Here is a 17,500-nt window from a genome sequence, read left to right on the forward strand (position 1 = left end):
GGGATTCATCCTGTATCTTCCATATTTCTGTTACTGATCCAAATGAGGAAATGGAAAGTGTGCCAGTGTTGTAAACCTCAGTTAAGTTTAAGCTTATCATATTTCAGAGAAGATTTGTGTTTGCAGAGATTCCATGGGAGAGCACTTCCTGTCATCATGGGTCCAGAAAACACTGACAGAGAGGAAAGACTTCTGTGTCCAGAAAGAGAACATACCAGAAGCAGATACATCTTTTAAAGCTGTTGCAAGGGGTGAAAGCTACAACCCATTTTCCACACTGATGTTTGACAAAGCAAAAGTAATAATACTTTTAAATTAGACTAGGCAAGGTTCATGTTAGACTCTAGGAAATGTTTTCATATGGCTGGCATAAGTAAATCCTACACTCTTGCCTGTCATTGGAGACCTTTAAGGCTGTTTAATCAGAAACTCCATACATCTATTTAATCTTCACTCAGAGAGAAGATTGAAATAGATGATCTCTTAACACTGCTCTATTTCCTGTTATTTTTTCTCCCTTTTACTTCACACAGTGTGAAACAGAAAGGTTAATAAAAATGAAGGAGGTATCATTACTGTTACAGATAGAGAACAACTAATGTTGGAAAAGTGGAACTACCTGTCCTAAAAGTACCTGACAGGCAAAGCTAGAAGTCCAGGATCCTGAGCCCTAGTTCAGCCCAGTAACATGCTCTTGTATAATATTCCTCAGTGAATTTCATGGGAAGGCTTTGGTGTGATGAGTAAATATCTTGGATTATAACGCCATTTCCTCTTCTATAGATATTTTTTCCAGGCTTGTTGTATGTTCTCTCTTCCTCTTTCTCAGTTGTTGTGTCTTTAGGATTTCTTGTTCAACACAAACGAGCAATGAAACATTTACCAGCAGCACATTTTATAAGCAATGAATAAAGCATTTGGTACTATGCACTAGCAATTCCTCATGTAGTACTTGTGGCTCACCTCATTAGAAGTTAAAAGATAAAATGCTCTTGGGTCATTGCAGGATTCTTCCATGCAATACGTAGTATAGTATCTTTGTCTTGTTTTAAACTATATGGATAAAAAGGCTTCTGAGGATGGCTTGAGAGAAAAAAAGCTAGCTGGCTAAATAGCTGTTTTCTGTTGTTCCTGTATTAGATTTAAAGTGGAGAATGGACTAGAAAATTCTCCCTTGGGATCTTAATTAATAACACAAAACTCATCTCCTTCAAAGAGTAATGTAATGTATGCCTTTGAATATCATGAGCTCTTCCACAAAATGCACACTCCAGGGAGACCTCACCCTTATTATGAGGGTTGAGAGGCCCTGGCACAGGTTTCCCAGAAAACCTGTGGCTGCCCCATCCCTGGCACTGTTCATGGCTTTAAGAAATGGGTCTAGTGGAAGGTGTCCCTGCCTGTGGCAGGAGGGTTGGAACTAGATGATTTTGAAGGTCCTTTCCAAACTTAACCATTCTATGAGTAGTTTGAAGGAACGGTGGATGGAGCTCTGGTGTTGCCAGTACCTCCCAAGGCACTGTGATGTGCTCTGTAGCACTGCCTAATTTGTGTTTCTTTCTACTACCTAAAGGGTTGGCAGGGAATATAAGCAGAAGCCTTTTCTCTTGTCATCTTCAAATCTCTAACCACCCCCAAGGCATGTTTATATTCCTGCCTGGGAGGACAGCCAGTGCCCCTTGCCATAGCCTGCCTCTGTTACTGTTCCCCTTAAGTCAGGCTGGAGCACACCAGTAAGGTGCAAAACCACTGCTTTATCTCCCCCATGCCAGAACACAGGCCTGGATGTGCTGCCGATGCTTTAGGAAGCTTCAGGCCCAAGAGTCAGCAGAGTTCACGAGCATCTACATGCACAGCCCCTATGGCACAGGCAGCCAGGAGGGCATGGTGTTCAGGGAATCTCCTGACCTGCTATGCAAGGGTTATGGTAATGTGGCATCCTTATATTTCTCACAAGGCACTACCCAAAAAAGAACTGTACATAAATATATATATATATATTAATTATCTTTTGTAAGAGCCAAAAATACTACCCAGGACAAGACACCAGAACTTTACTCACAGAAGCTATAGGCAAACCTCAAACCTTTGCAGATAGCCCACAAAGAAGGGGCTACCACTCAAAAGCACTTCCCAGATTTTTAAAATGTTTGCAAGTAAAGCACACGTATTTTTTAATCAGGGAATATTCAGACATCTGGCAGATTAGGCAGTTACATATGAGCTGTAAAGAAAGCAATTTATAAATTTGCTTTTCTGAATGGCTTCCTTAACTCCTCTGATTTGTTAACACTTATTGTTGGGTTTGATTTATTTTCTGCAGAACAAGGTTATTCAGGGATAAACGTATATGTTGTGCTGTGCATTTCTTTAATGTTCTTCCAAATTAAATTAAATATTTGTTTAATGTTTCTTTAATTCTTCTTGCATAGTATTTTTGTTAAAATAATGCCAGGTAAGGACTATCTTAGGGTATTTTAAAGGAGGTTGAAGTTACTCTAACAGTTTGTAAAAGAAGTCATTTCACAGAGTTTAATCTTCACAGGTTGTTTTTCATGGATTTTTCATAAAGTGCAGCTTTATGTAAATATTTTTTTTTACCCTAAATTAATCTTATATACACAGTTTCATTTTAAAAACATTTAGTTTTAAACATAAGAACTTCTTAGGAGAAAAATCAGTGTTTGTGGAAGGGAGGAACTAATTGCTTTGGCTTGAGTCAAATGTCATGTGAATAGGTATCCTGTGTTCTTCATCATCCATGTTTGCCAAGCCTGTTAGAGTGCTTCAGCTTTGATCTTCAGTGCTCCACTTTCTTCATCCTTATTCAGTTTATGTGCCTCTATCCCAGCTTTCTGTTCCTTCCAAACCTCATCTCTCTTTAAGCATAGATCACATATTTATGAAACAATGCCTGTCAAGTGCTGAGCAACCTCTGCAAATTAAGGATACCGATCAGCTGCTGTATTTCAGTGGCCCAGATCTCATTTTGGTCGTAATTAATGACAAATTCACACTCTATGAAGATGAAAATCAGAGCCAAGATTTTGTGGGTTTTTTTTCCCCAGTTGTGTTAAATTGGTGTCACAATGTTTTCTTATTCCTTTTGGTTTTGCCTTTTTTAAGCATGTCTGTGAGACATACTTAACATCCTTACAAATTCAGAACTGTCTCTCCTGTACAATGGCATATGTATTTCTTTTATCCAGATACACTTTTGAAAGTATCCGATTAGCAGTCAGTGTCTCTGTGTACTTGTCTTACTAGTGGAGCTGCAGCTTGGTAGCATTACACTAAATAAAAAGCTTTTGTAATTAGGTCATTGTTTCTCAGGAAAACATTCCTGTGGAAGGAACCCCAGACAAATTCACTCTTTTCCCCTTCTCTGTGTCTCGCTTATGCTCCTTTGAGATCATCTCCCTACTCCCTTTTCGTCCTCACTTCAAAAGCTCCCTCCTCTTGTGCAACTACACAAACAGACCTCTCTGCATTTGGGAACAGGGCCAAAGGTTATGTTTCAAGTGACTTGCCCTCATATATGCGACATCATTTGAAGAGCTGGTGGGGGACCACTCTCATCTCTGCAGAGAGGTGGAGCTAAGGGCCAAGGCAGCTTTGCCAGCCTCCAGGCCAGGGCTGCACTTCCCTGGCTTGGACAGCTTCCAGAGCCAGGCTGTGGGATATGGTGCTGCAGAAAGGAGAGGCGATATGATGGAAATATCCGAGATGCAACTGGAGAGGGAGATTGAAGAGATCTGGGGGACTGCTGTGTACCTGCAGGGAATTTCAAGGCACTGAAATTTTGTGTCATGCACAAAAATCTTGTTAAAAGCTGCAGTCTGGAGGCAGGGGTATGTCGATATTGCAAAGCAGGCATGAAAGATATGTCTGGTAAATGAAATTCGTACACCGCTTAAGCAAATGTGCCTTTCAAAATGTTACTAAATTCATATAGGATGCTATGTAGCTTATTAACCTTTCTAGAAATTATCTAGTGAAATTACATCTCAGTAATTAATTCACTAGACTAATACAATGGATAATTATTATTAGTTTCATTTTATATTAATTTGGATTTTGAGCTAAATATTCATGTCTTTTTAACCGAACATAAGTTCATAGTTATTTGTAAGTCTGGATGCAGGACTTCCTATCAAAAAGTGACTTTCTCTGCATATCTACCAATTCTTAATTGGTTTAGGCACTTTTAAAAATAAAGCAGAAGCTCAATAGTTTGTAAAGTAACTTTGAATAATTTTGTAAATATGCCGCAAATAATTCTGTTATAGTTAGGTAGCAACATCCTTTCTTCTTACAAGTATATCTAAGCAATTTTAGTTAGGACTGAGAAGTGAAATATTTATTCAGGGCACCTTTTGCCTTTCTGCATCAATGGTCAACAAAGATGCCTATTGTCTTAGGTTTTCTTATATCTTTAAAGCACTTCATTCCCAGAATAATTCAGAATTGTTACATTGCTTTTGGATGCAGAATTTAAGCACTGCATTCTATGATTAAGTTGTATTTATGGGGTGTGTCAAAGTTCCACTTCAAAAGTCACTTAAAATCAGCTCTCACAGACACTTAGATACCTTGGAACTAACCTACTAGGTATTTTTAAGTTTGCTCTTCACCTTTATCTGCATTTTAGGCAGCTAAAACTACTAATAGTTTTCCTAGAGTTACTTTTGAAAGGAACCCTAGCTTTCTAAATCTGTGGGTTTCAATCATTCCAATTCACCAATGCAAATATAGATACAGTATATATTAAAGCATAATTCTTCCATAATTGCAGTATTACCAATTCAAGGAAATCAAACAGCAGGGACATAAATCTTTTATCCTACGTTCAGTCGAATCATATTGATTTCTTCATTTACGTTATTTAAGCTTTTCTCTGACTACAGTGCCAACTGTCTCATCTGGCAGTTCTAAATCTTTTATTCCCAGATTAATTAGTTTTTCATTTGCCTTTGTTAAACAGCACATGCCCTCTCATGGCCTAGTTACTTAATAAATCAGAATCTGATTGAATCTCACTGCACTATTTTGTGCTTTCAATTGTGCTGCAGATTCTGAATTCTTACTTTCAGTACCCTCATCCAAATTCTTACTTTCAGTACCCTCATTTATGCAGAATACTATGAATAGCAACAAGCCAAAACCTTATGACTTTATGGTACTCTGATGCATTATCCATTTCCAGGCTGAAGGCTGATCTGAAGACTGCCTTTCCCTGGAATATTTGGCCCACTGTCTAACCAGGGGGCCCATGAGTCCAGCATTTTAAATGTAGTCAGTGATGGAAAAGCATGTCAATTAAAGCTGAGCAAATACCACTGTTGGGAATATGATAGCTATAGAACTAATAAATTAATTTGAGAGAAGCAACAGCCATTGAGAAGACTTCTTTTACATACAGAAACAGTACTGTTCAAAGTAGCTAACAGATATAAAGAATATTTTAATACAGCACTGTAATTGCAGTAGTATAACTATTAATTACATCAGTTTAACATTCATGTAATTCATCACTGTAAGACTGATTACTCAGCATGCATAGTGGTCTTGAGCTAGTGCTGGCCAGTACAAAAGCTCATTGCAAGAATCGAGTCCCTGAAATTTCATTTTAACATTGCTGATTTCTGTTACAATAGATAATTAAATATTAAAAACCAATGTGGTGATGTTCCTCCCTTTTTTACAGTGAAATTCGAAATCTTAGAAACTTGGATTATATAGATCCAGATGCCTTTAAGAACCTCCCACTTCTGAAATATCTGTAAGTATTTAGCACCTGTAACAAGCTGGCACTTAAGCCTCACAGATGACTCTACATTATAGCAGTTTTGTTTCTTTGCATTTCATTTTGGAATTGATTGCAATGTTTTTCCTTGATGTTTCATTTCAATGACAGAAAGCCAGTTAGGGTAGGGGCTGGAACTTAGACTATGTTTGCAAGAAAGGAAAACGTGTGCACAGTTCAACAGTAATTTTGCCATTCTTCTCATGCATTAAATGTCTGAAATATACTAGGGTCGCCTTGGCAAAATTCCACAGCTAGCTTTCTTCTTATGATAAGTATACTTTTTTGTATGGAATATTGGGAAGAAGGGACACAACAGAGATATTACACATATTTTATATTTATATTTACACAGGGGTTTAAAGCATACCTGTCAGCTAAATGTGAAAGACCACCTATAGACACTTGATTTAATGTAGTCTCTGGCAGAAAGAAATCCTGAAGAATTTTCTGTATTCCCATGACGTTTCTAAAGAGCAGCACAGAGTAGACAAACCATGAAATTCTAAAATTATAGCATAGGAAAGAGAGATGAGAAAGAGTATCTTCTGTGATTGAGTAATGTTTAGAAATCTTTAAAAAGGGGGGTCATGATAAGACTCTGTTGTAGGGGTACTGGTGAAAAGGAAAGATTTTTCCTATAGATCTGAAAGCAATATAAAGAAAGAAGTTTAAATAATTTCATTTCAGGGTAACAGTTTTAAAAATCGAGAATTGTATTTTCTTATTTCCACTCTATAGGAATTCAGAAATAAGAGACATTAACTGTCTTTACATTCAAAACTATCTTCCCCTTTTAAGATCTTAGCCCCAGTGAAAGATAGCGGATTTGGGGGTCCAGACTATTGTCTGAATCTCTCAATGAATCCAGAGTTATCAGGTTTTTTCTCACCTCATATGCTACTCACTCCACAGATACGGTCAGCTGTCTGATTATTCTGTATTTCCATTTTTTAGATGCTATAATATACCATAAATCTGGTATTTTGATTTTTTAATTGTACTTGCATCCTTATATTTTGGACAGTTGATTATAAATTAATTGCTTGACAATAAGGAGGATGAAATAACTGTTCTGAACTGTTGAATGTTTTAAATACATTAGTTGTGGTTGTTCAGTAATCCAGTACATATAATTCTGTTTCTTCTCTTTTTCAGTGGTATTTTTAATACTGGACTCAAAGCATTTCCAGATCTCACCAAAATCTACTCATCTGATGTGAACTTTTTACTGTAAGTATCTCGCCTCACGGGTGGTTAAAACATTACCATCCTCAGATCCCAAGAAAGCCTACAGTGAAGGTTTCTAGTTTGAAGAAAAACATGAAATATGTCTGCCAAAGCTCTTCTCCAGCTATATTTCAATCATTATTAGTACCAGACCCGGAAAATGACAGGTCACATAGCATTATACATTGGACCTGGATGGAAGACATAGACGCTCAAGTGCATTTCTCTTGAATCAGCCAAAGCACACAATACACAATTTCTACAATCCCACATGTACCTTCTGACCTGAGATAAACTAAAGTTATTCTGTGCTTTTATTTATTATGAAGGCAGAGAACAATTGTAATAAAATTGTTCTGGAGGAGCTCTGTTGGGCAGATATTTGATTGTGATGTCTTGTCTCCTTTTTCAGTGAAATTGCAGATAATCCTTTCATGACTTCAGTGCCTGCAAATGCTTTCCACGGGCTTTGTAATGAATCTCTAACTCTGTAAGTTCTTCCAGTTCAAGTTGCAAGACAATTACCTCTCTCAAGCATATGGTAAAATGTTTTAAAACCCCCAAATAATCCTTGTCCTACTCTAGTAGTTTGTAACAAAGAAACACTATAGACAGGCAGTTTCCATAATCTAATTTGCCTAAACCCTTTACTTTAACAGTGATCTGAATCAGCCCTACTGCTTTTCTTTAAACTGGCTTGACCAAAGTGGTTTTGCTTTTGTATGACCCTGATGTCAGTAAATGGTTATATTGGAGGAAAATCAATGGGAAAAGGTTGCAGATTTCTCCTTCTGTAAAGCTACAGGATGGTTAGAACTGTGTCTAACTTTTTTGCAGCCTAAGTGTCACATACCGTGAAGGCAAATTTCAGAAGAGTCATATTTGAAAAACTGTTAAATAAAGTTCAGTTATGCAAGCCATACTCAATGTTAACTACAGGAAAGGGTGGAGGGGAGTGAAAATGAATATCTGAAAAGTCTTTTCCTACCTAAATAATTCTATGACCTGAACTAGGAGAAATTAAAAAAAAAAAAAAAACAAAAAAAAAAACCACCAAAACAATCATTTTGCTCTAAGGGAGCAAAAGAATGATTTGTAAAAAGTCAGGCAGGCCTGATAGAAAAATCCTAGCTATTTTGCTTGGTATTAGCTCCTTTAGCCTTCCTTAACCAGTCCTAGCAGAATTTTCTTTCCTTGGGTTTAGTTTGAGGGTGAGAAAGTTATAGCAGTGTGTTTTAGTCTAGTTCTATCTTTGCTGTAAAAAGAAGTAGAAGATGGCACACCTGCCACATGGTGTTCTTATTCAGCTGCATTCAAGAATGCTGCTGGGCATTTGTTTGACCTTGCACTATAACTGCTGCTTCTTCAAGGAATTTAAAATTAACCCATCCATAAATGTGCTGTTGCCAAGAGAAATGATCCATACAATGTTAGGTATTCTGGTACTGAAGCAACCAAAAATACATGTTTTTTTTTTTTTCTTTGCTTGTAGCAAACTCTACAATAATGGTTTTACCAGCATACAAGGCCATGCTTTCAATGGGACAAATCTGGATGCCATGTAAGTAACAGACCATTCTTTTCTTTCAGGAAAAAAAAAATAACAAAACCCAACTCTCTGTGCTTGTTGTAAGCTCTTAAATATATGTCTTATTCTAATTATTTTTAAGGAACAAAAAGAAGATAATTCCAGCCAGCAACAAAAACATTAGCACCTAATGTCTTTTGCAGCCTACTTTCATTTGGGATGTATATTTATTTATAGCTCAGAAATCAAATCATGGCGGGTAATTACAGTGTAATTTTGTTCTGGTTTGAAGCTACAATAGAATTTCCTTTGATCAGTAACATTTCTAAGACAATTTGGAAGATAATTATACTGGTTTACTTACATGACATTTATTTTGCTAAGCGTAACACTGATGATGGTAGCAGCCCTTTCACAGAAATTTCTCATCTACAAAAAAGAGTAGTGTAAGGTGTTGGAAGCAATTCAGAGGAACTGGTCACTGGCATGAGGAATGAGAGGTGGACATCTCAAAAACACGAAGTAACAATTTCAACTTTCCATTAACCTTATTACAGTTTCTGGAAACTAACACTTAGTGAGTCAATATCCTTTATACACCATATCCAAATCATCTGCCTCAACCATTAACACATAAAACATCTCAATTCCAGAGGCTCCATTCACTTTGGCAGAGCTTACTCTGGCTTTACAGAGGCTTCGCTAAAGAGCCTGACTAGCAATCATCTCATGAGTAAAGAGGTTTCTTCATCATGAGTTCTTAAATTAACCAGAGAGGCATGAGGACAGATAAAAGTATTTTCAATACTTCATTTTAAATTGGGCTTGAATTCTTTAAGAGCATCCTGAGATGCTGTTATAAGAGCAAATGCCATATTCTGCACCTGGGATGGGGTAAACCTGCTTACACATGCAAACTGGAGACAAGAGGCTGGAGAGCAGCCCTGCAGAAAGAGATCTGGGGGTTTGGGTTGATGGCAAGTTGAATATGAGTCAGTGGTGTGCCCTGGCAGCCAAAAGGGCCAACTATGCCCTGAGGTGCATCAAACACAGCATTGCTAGCCAAGGTCGAGGGAGCTGATTGCCCCACCTGCACTGCACTGAAGCACTGTGTGCAGTTTTGGGTGCCTCAGTGTAAGGACATCAAACTGTTAGAGTGTGTCCAGAGGAGGGCAATCAAGATGGTGAAAGGCCTCCAGGGCAAGATTTACAAGGAGCAGCTGAGGTCACTTATTTTGTGGAGAAGAAAAGGCTGAGAAGTGACCTCATGGCAGTCTACAACTTCCTTAAGAGGGGCAGTGGAGAGAGAAGTGCTGATCTCCTCCCTCTGGTGTCCAGCAACAGGACAAGAAGAGATCTAATGGAGCCACAGCAGGGGAAGTTCAGATGGGACATTAGAAGAGGGTGAGAGGGTGGTCAGTCACTGGAAGAGGCTCCCCAGGAAACTGTCAGGACACCAACCCTGTTAAGAGTTCAAGGAGCATTTGGATGATGCTCTTAGGAAGCAGGGAGTTGGACTCAATGAGCCTTATGGATCGTTTCCAAATTGAAATATTTTATGTGTCCCTACCCACGGCAGGGGGGTTGGAACTAGATGATCTTAAGGTCCTTTCCAACCCTAACTATTCTACAATTTTAAGTGATTCTTTCCAGCGACTGGCTATGATGCCCTAGTTAAATAAGTAAATAAGTTAAATAAGTAAAAAAAAAAACAACAAACAAGCCAAAAAAAAAAAAAAAACCAAACCAAACCAACCTGAACAAACCAAAACAAACAAAATCTCAAATGAAAAAAGAAACTATAACAAGGCTTACTTTCAGGGCTTTATCTACCAGCCATAAAAGTGGTTTATTACAACAAAGAGTTTTCTCCTAATTAAAGCATATCTCATTTTCCTGGAGCAAAGCACTACTCCAGATTTACAAGGTAAACCAGGGAGCTGAACATCAGTGGTAAAACCTTTATCTGTTTGATAAACTACACCGAAATTTCTAAACTAATTTTCTGAAGTGGTTTGGTTACCATATGCCAAGATAAGGTGTAATTTTGCTAAGTGCAAGCTTGGAGATTTATTGTTTCTAGTAGCATCATTAAGTTAATGCAAAAGGCAAATATTTCTTTTTCTGTATTTTGACATTTCTAATTTGAACTCCTGTTTATCTACCACTGTACAGTGAAGAAGGTACCTGTTTTTCCCTGGGTCTGATCCCAGGCTCTTTGGATCTGATGCAACTAGGAGCAAAAAGAAACAAAAAGAGTGAGGGAAAGAAATTTTAATGGGTTTTAAATGATAACATGAAGGAGGAAAAAAAGTAAAAAAGGAAAATAATCATAACCAATAATTCACTTTTGACAAATTTTTCAAAGACCCTATGTTCCATCCATACATCAGAAGACATTTTGGGAATCTCAGAGGCTGCCTTCTACCATGCAGTATGCCTTTCTAGCACTCCTGCAGTCTTAAAAGACCTGTGTAATTTAAGGATATCAAAACAGTCAATGCAGATATAGCAGTGAAACCATGCATAAATGGTTTTCATCATCATACTGAGTAATGGCACTACTACCTAATAAATCTGCAAACCACAGTATTACTGTATATGTTTTGTAAAGGTAGGGAAGTAAAAAAAAACAGGATGAAGTGCCAGATGACACTTCTACCCAACCAGTGTTCATCTGAAACCTGAATCCCTCATTCTAACACATCATTAAGGGCAGTGAACTGCATCACTCCTGCAGACTTCTGCAAAATGGTGCTTCTGCACCAATGTTTATTTCTGTAAGAAAATTGGTGAGGAAAGAACATTTTTAAAAACATACATCCAGTGAATGGCAAAATTTATATGATGAGGTTTTACAGAGCTGTCTAAAATACTGAAATGGGAAAAGTGCAATCTCAAAATCTAATTACAAAAATAAACTGTAAAAAGTATATTTGTTTTAGTATACATTCTCAGGGGTCACTTACAATGTCTGACTTAGCTAAAAGTCAGATAAACGATGGTGCAGAAAAAGCATACAATGAATCCTTAACACTGCTCATTTACCAACCTATCTCTTTTGCCTGTGCTACTTTTTAACCTGTTTCATAATTCAACAGGCTGAACAAATACATTACCAAGTTACATTTCCAGAACTCATTTAATATCAGGTTCCCTGAATCTCTTCTTACCTAGGCACCATGGTCCTAGGCAAGGCTTTACAGCATTGATCATTTTGCTATCATTTCATCAAGCGGAACAGGCATTCCCCTTGACAACTTTCCCTGGCAATGTTCTGTTTTCTCTGCCTTAATGGGTTGCATTGCATTTCTACAGCTGTACATTCCCCTTTGCTGCCTTGCTTGAAACTTCTCTCAGAGATCCTTTCTCATTATCGTACAGAAACAAAATTCTTGGATTATTTTGTCTCCTTGTTTATGTAGTGCCCCTCAGCCGAGAGAGCTACATGATTCTCCATCCTCTAGGAACTATTCTCCATCCTCTAGGAACTACTATAATTAATAGATTATTCTTAATCTCAACACAGTATTTCAATTTCCATTTCAATTAAGTTAAAAAACATGACTAGGCTTGATGCCTGCAAGTCATTTCTCTTGTAAACATTCTGACAGAAGTTGACTGAAGTAAAAACACTACCTAAGGTTAAATTGCTGTCATAGGGAATTATAGTATCCACACATACACATACAAACACACATAAACGTATATGTACATATGTATATATTGCAACCTAATCTTCACTCTCTTTTCACTACTCAGCTAATTCAACATCTTCCTGTCTGTGTGCTTAGAAGACCTAGCTGCTTATAACTATGGTCCTCCTCCTCCCTGACTAACCAGGAGGAACCACCTTGTCAAGGAAATTAGTACGCTTGCTACGTTTTGAAAAGTACTTTTTTAGCCGAACAATTGTTCCAAACCCACATTTTTAATCTCTATGTCAAATATACCCAACTAATACACACAAAATAATGCTTAATTTTCTATTCCATCACATTCTGTGCACGTCTGCTCTTCACAGAATGTCATAAAATCTGCTCAGTGCTGTATGTCCACTCTGACTCTGGCAGAAAAGCATGACACTTGGGCTTCTGCTGCTCCTGCAGGTTGTTTAATTTATGCTTTCTCTTTGTGGACTTGCAATTGTGGAACTGTTGAAGTCAAATTATTTCTCCCAAGTCTTTCCAGAAAGCCCATAAATTCTATTAGGCCATTGAGAACAAAAGTCTCAGACAGAAATTCATAGCCTCCCTAAAGCAATTTGGAACTGGACTGAATTACCTGCAGTAATAATCCATGTATTTGTAAGTCTCAAACATCAGTTTCAGACCATGGTAAGGAGTAATCAATAAAAATAGATAAATAATAAAGAAATATTCCTTCTCGATCAGTCACTTTTAAATCTAAAACCACAGAACTCAATTTAACATTGACAGTTCCACTTGGATTATGTTAATTTTTTGAGTGTTCAGCAGCCTTGCACTGCCTGTCTTTAATCATCCACCTTTAACTCAACTGTAATTCCTGACTTCCTGAATCCACGCTTCCTTATATGTGACTTTCCAGAGTGATGGTAATTAACGTTTGCCCTTGATTACACCAATCATGTAATCATAGGAGAAATTTGCAGCATTCCATCTTTCAGGAAAGTGTTGGCCACTCAGGAAATTGTTCACAGTTTTCCCAAGACTTCAGATTATTTTTTATTTTTTTAAAACAGAACATGTATCATTTTTTCCTTCAAATCTGTCCTCCTTCTCACTCCCTATCTTGCTGCTTTTATAAAAAACTTCATTCTTAACTTTGATTTGTATCTGAAAGCCTCCACGAGGCTACGGAGATTTTAAAGTACTTAAAACTTACTATCAACCTCTAAACAAAGAGGGCATTATTTTTATGTTTGTTGATTAAGCATTCCTGTATCATGTAATTCCCCACACCTCATTCTGATAAAAGCAAAACCATCTATTTAACCTCATCCGCACAGATTTAGCTGAAGATACAGCTTACGTTCACATCTTTATGTGTATGACGTATTTTCCTTTTTTGTCTATTTAATTTTGCCTAATTTTTTTGCCTATTTATTTTGCCTATTTAATTTTTTATTATTTGATGAGGGATTTAATTTATTTTCAAAAAAGCAAACCTGTATTTTGTTCCTTTAGTACACCGAAAATGAAGTGACTGATTATGTTTCAATATGTTGTTGGGATAGGTTGGTCCTTATACATACTGCTTTTGTAAATCTGCTTAGGCAACTAACTGAAGATGATCTTCAATCTACGGATAACTATTTCCAAATCACTGTGTTTTGTTTGTTTCTGCAGCTATCTGCACAAGAACAAATACCTGGAAGTTATCAATGACAATGCATTTCTGGGAGTGCACAGTGGACCAACTCTACTGTGAGTAGGAGAAAATCTAGTAGAGATAGCTCTAAAAATACTACTATTTTACATTGCACTTTCTTTCCAACCACTACTAACAGCAGAACACCAGAGATGGGAATGCCATGTTTACAAAAAGAGTACCAGCAACAAATGCTGTGTGTGCTTTAGGAAACTGATTTAAGAAATGCTTGCATCTTACATTGGAAATACTGTTCCTACCAAATTTTCTTTGGAAAGATTCTGTACTACAATCTGTCTTATGACTGTACAATTGCAGTACAATTGTAACATGAACTAAGGACTCTAGTAGCACACATATACAGGAAATTGAAACAGAGATAAAAATTAATTTCAGACAGAATAAAGTTACCTCTAGTGCTGTCTTTTCTTCTTTCTCATGCAATTTGGCTTTCAGTCTGATTTTATAGTCCTCCAAAGAACTCTTCACTATAATTAGGAATCACAATACAGAATTAAATGAAAAACTTTAAGAAGAATCATATTCCCTGACTCATCATCTAGCATGTAACATAGTGCATAGGACTGAGAGGGAGAACTGAAGTGGGGAAACTGAGTTCCTGCTCCATTGCCAAAATCAGGTGATGCTGGCAGTGCTCGCTCCATGTAAGAATCGCTTTTACTTTCTGCTCTTGAGGAAAACAACATATTTTTATCAGAATAAGAGTGTATTGGTCACAGAAGGAATCACAGGGTCCGCATAGGGTTCATGACTAATATACCTGTTTTTCTTCTTATCACTGAATCACCTGAGGTTTAAACCTGAGTTGTGCCTTGAATGGCCAGATCCGAGACAGCAGTGAGAAGTTAGTGTTTTTTGACCACGACTTAAAAGTTACACAATCTGGATAAGAAAAGTACAGTCAAGGCGCTGGTCCACCATCAGGAGAACTGGCCGTATAGGCAGAGCAAAAGAGAGTGTTCTGGAAGCAGAAGTAAAAAGATCAGGAGGGAAACCTGAAAAAACTCACAAAAGGGCTGTTAAACCTCCTGCTCAGGGAGCCTTTGAGGTTGCTGTTGATCCTCTTCCTCCCTGCTAGCTGGCTCATTTTCATTTCCATTACTTCTGCCTTCAGGAGGGCTCAGGCCACCTACCACTGAAGTAAAAGAGTCATTGCTGGAGAATTGCAACAGAGGCTGTGTTGGTGCTGAGTAAGCCTTTTTCGTTAGTATTTGGCTAATAAGTCATTTTTCTTAACTCTGCACATGGCACCAGAGAAACCCTCTCTCATTTTGTTCCTGATCAGAAAGGCATTTTTCAGTTGACATGACTTTACCTGGACACCATATTTCCATCATGATACTACTGTGTCACAGTAAATACGCAGTCTTGAAGCAAGATGCACTGTTTCATCTGGGGTCTCTGTCCTGCCTTCAGCTGTAACAGTCTCAAATGGCTTACTGCACATCTTCCCTCTAAGGCTACTGGTGGTACAATGGGTTGAAAAGCTCTTTGCTAGGGATGGCACAAAACAAAATTCAGGATCTTAAGTCTAAGGGAGGTAAAAGCTTTCAGCATCACAGATTTTGACTCTTGGAGTTATGGTGGGTATTAAAAGCACCAGTTATGTTGTTATGCTGAACAAGTGAACAATTTATGGCATCTTACAAAGGGTTGTGGGGTAATCATATGCTATAATAATGTTGCCACGTAAGCTCATTCTGCAAGGGCTTAGCTTTAAGGTGTGTGAGCTACGTGAAACAGCTTGTTTTAGGGGCCGGAGATGACTTGCTAGGACATGCATATGTAACTGTAAAGAACTTCCTTCTCACTCTGTGCTCTCAAATAAGGTTTCCCAAATGACTAGCAGTTTTTCTAATCTTTCCTAATTATTGTGCTATCCCAGCTGCCACTGATCGTCAATCTCAGGACATGTTCTACATTTGCAGCCTGAACAGCCAGTTACCCATCTCCCAGCAGAATTATATACCTCCATGGCTAACAATATTTATAGTTAGAGAGAGAGATGGTACTATAGTGACATTACAGAGGGAGGTATTGCTTCTCAAAGGCAGAAGGCATAAAACAGCATGTAAATCAACAGTGATTAAAAACTATGTTGTATGAGTTTGGCCACGTTCTTAGGCCACCTAGTTAGATGGTATATTTAAGTAGGTATTTAAAAGTCAGCTGATTGGTTTTTTTTCTAAATTTGCAGTTTACAGTAGCAGAGGAAGAGGGGAGTGTGATCCCTGAATAGAGGAGAACATACACCAGTAATTCTGATTGCTTTGCCACTGCTGTACATTAAGATATACGTGGATGTATACATAGAATGCTCGCTTTAGAAAAACATTTTAACAATATAATGGCAGTACACTGCTCTTCATCTGAAAATGCAATCTTGGCTAGGATTCAGCAACTCAGTGTACATGACTTATAGTAAGTGATCCAACAAGTGCTGCTGCCTTCACTCAACAGGGTACAACAAAAATACAATCATGCTCGTTATTCAATTAGCTTTTGCAAAACATACAGGCCAAATTCAAAACATTGGTAATTGTCACACAAGATACATGTGAGTAACTAATTATATTTAAAAAGCAGTAAGTGCTCTTTAAAGCATCATCTCCCAGTCTAGGAATGGGTCCTACCTTAGGAGGTTCCGTTCTGTTGCTGCCACTGGACACAAAATCTTCAAGCCACAGAAGCACTCTGCATTCTGCTAATCAAACAATGCAAATTTGTAGATTTAAAGAATCCTTTAGCAGACAGAATAGTCTAAACCCAACTACTACATACTTTATGTTTTTTTTAACTACTGTAGCATTGCAGTACTCAGATGCGTGCATGATTAGGTAAAAATTGCCAGCGGTACTGTGATGCATTTAGGCTCATTTTCTCAATTATCTTTTAAATTATCATTATTACTTGATTTCACACTACAATTCCATGTTTCCAGCTGTTAAAAAAAGATTACTGACAAGGTTATTATTCCTTATACCTAGTTCTGAACTTCTGCCTCCAAAGAAGCAATGAAGAATTTGACCAAAAAACAACAACCCACAAGAATAAAAATCCAATTTCAGCAGCCAAACATGTTTAACACTTGTATCATGTATACAGTCGGTTCAGAAAACAACATCTCTTAAATAGTAAGATACATTTTATTCCCACTTCCGTCTGGAGCTCTCCAATGTCTCTGCAACACTAAATCTAGCATGTAAATTTTATATAAGGCAAGCCACAGCCTAGAAACATTACACCAGATTTATAAGAAAGCACGTGAGGAAAAAACAATATAGCTAACAAGCCACAATGTTAAAACTGGTCGAGTGCACTTTGGTTGCTGTTACGCTCCACAGTGTAGAGCTCTACACTACTGCAGGCACACCACTTCCAGCATCTGAGTGAGCTCTAGACCATGGCATCTTAAATGCTAAAGTCTGATCTGAGTCTAGGCTGGAAATGAATTTTGTTAGCACTTTACCATAATCCTGAACATTTGACATCTCCCACAAGTAGCGTGACTGACTGGCTTCAACATCAGCCTTTTTTGTCTAAGGCCTTGTGAAAGTCCAAAG

General features: G+C 37.7%; 1 protein-coding gene and 1 long non-coding RNA gene across 3 annotated transcripts in view; one reads left to right on the top strand and one right to left on the bottom strand.

Moving 5' to 3' along the window:
- The window catches only part of TSHR (thyroid stimulating hormone receptor), a 55,553-nt gene that overhangs the window by 30,144 nt on the left and 7,909 nt on the right, over positions 1 to 17,500 (top strand). Inside the window, exons 4-8 of one of the 2 annotated variants that reach the window (XM_061367543.1) lie at positions 5,708 to 5,782; positions 6,965 to 7,039; positions 7,449 to 7,526; positions 8,529 to 8,597; positions 13,895 to 13,972. In XM_061367543.1, coding sequence (XP_061223527.1) covers positions 5,708 to 5,782; positions 6,965 to 7,039; positions 7,449 to 7,526; positions 8,529 to 8,597; positions 13,895 to 13,972 — 375 coding nt within the window. The remainder of the gene's footprint in view (positions 1 to 5,707; positions 5,783 to 6,964; positions 7,040 to 7,448; positions 7,527 to 8,528; positions 8,598 to 13,894; positions 13,973 to 17,500) is intronic. The other variant, XM_061367544.1, reaches the window with a different exon arrangement.
- On the bottom strand, positions 1,459 to 17,465 carry LOC133219894 (uncharacterized). The gene is made up of 3 exons (XR_009727560.1): positions 16,571 to 17,465; positions 14,328 to 14,404; positions 1,459 to 2,224 (listed from the first exon to the last, which is right to left on the bottom strand). It is a non-coding gene; the product is annotated as an uncharacterized LOC133219894 (long non-coding RNA).

The sequence above is a fragment of the Neopsephotus bourkii genome, unplaced genomic scaffold (assembly GCF_033783945.1).
Source record: "Neopsephotus bourkii isolate Nb327-2 ecotype Australia unplaced genomic scaffold, CSIRO-AGI_Nbou_v1 NB_1376, whole genome shotgun sequence".
Lineage (NCBI taxonomy): Eukaryota > Metazoa > Chordata > Aves > Psittaciformes > Psittacidae > Neopsephotus > Neopsephotus bourkii.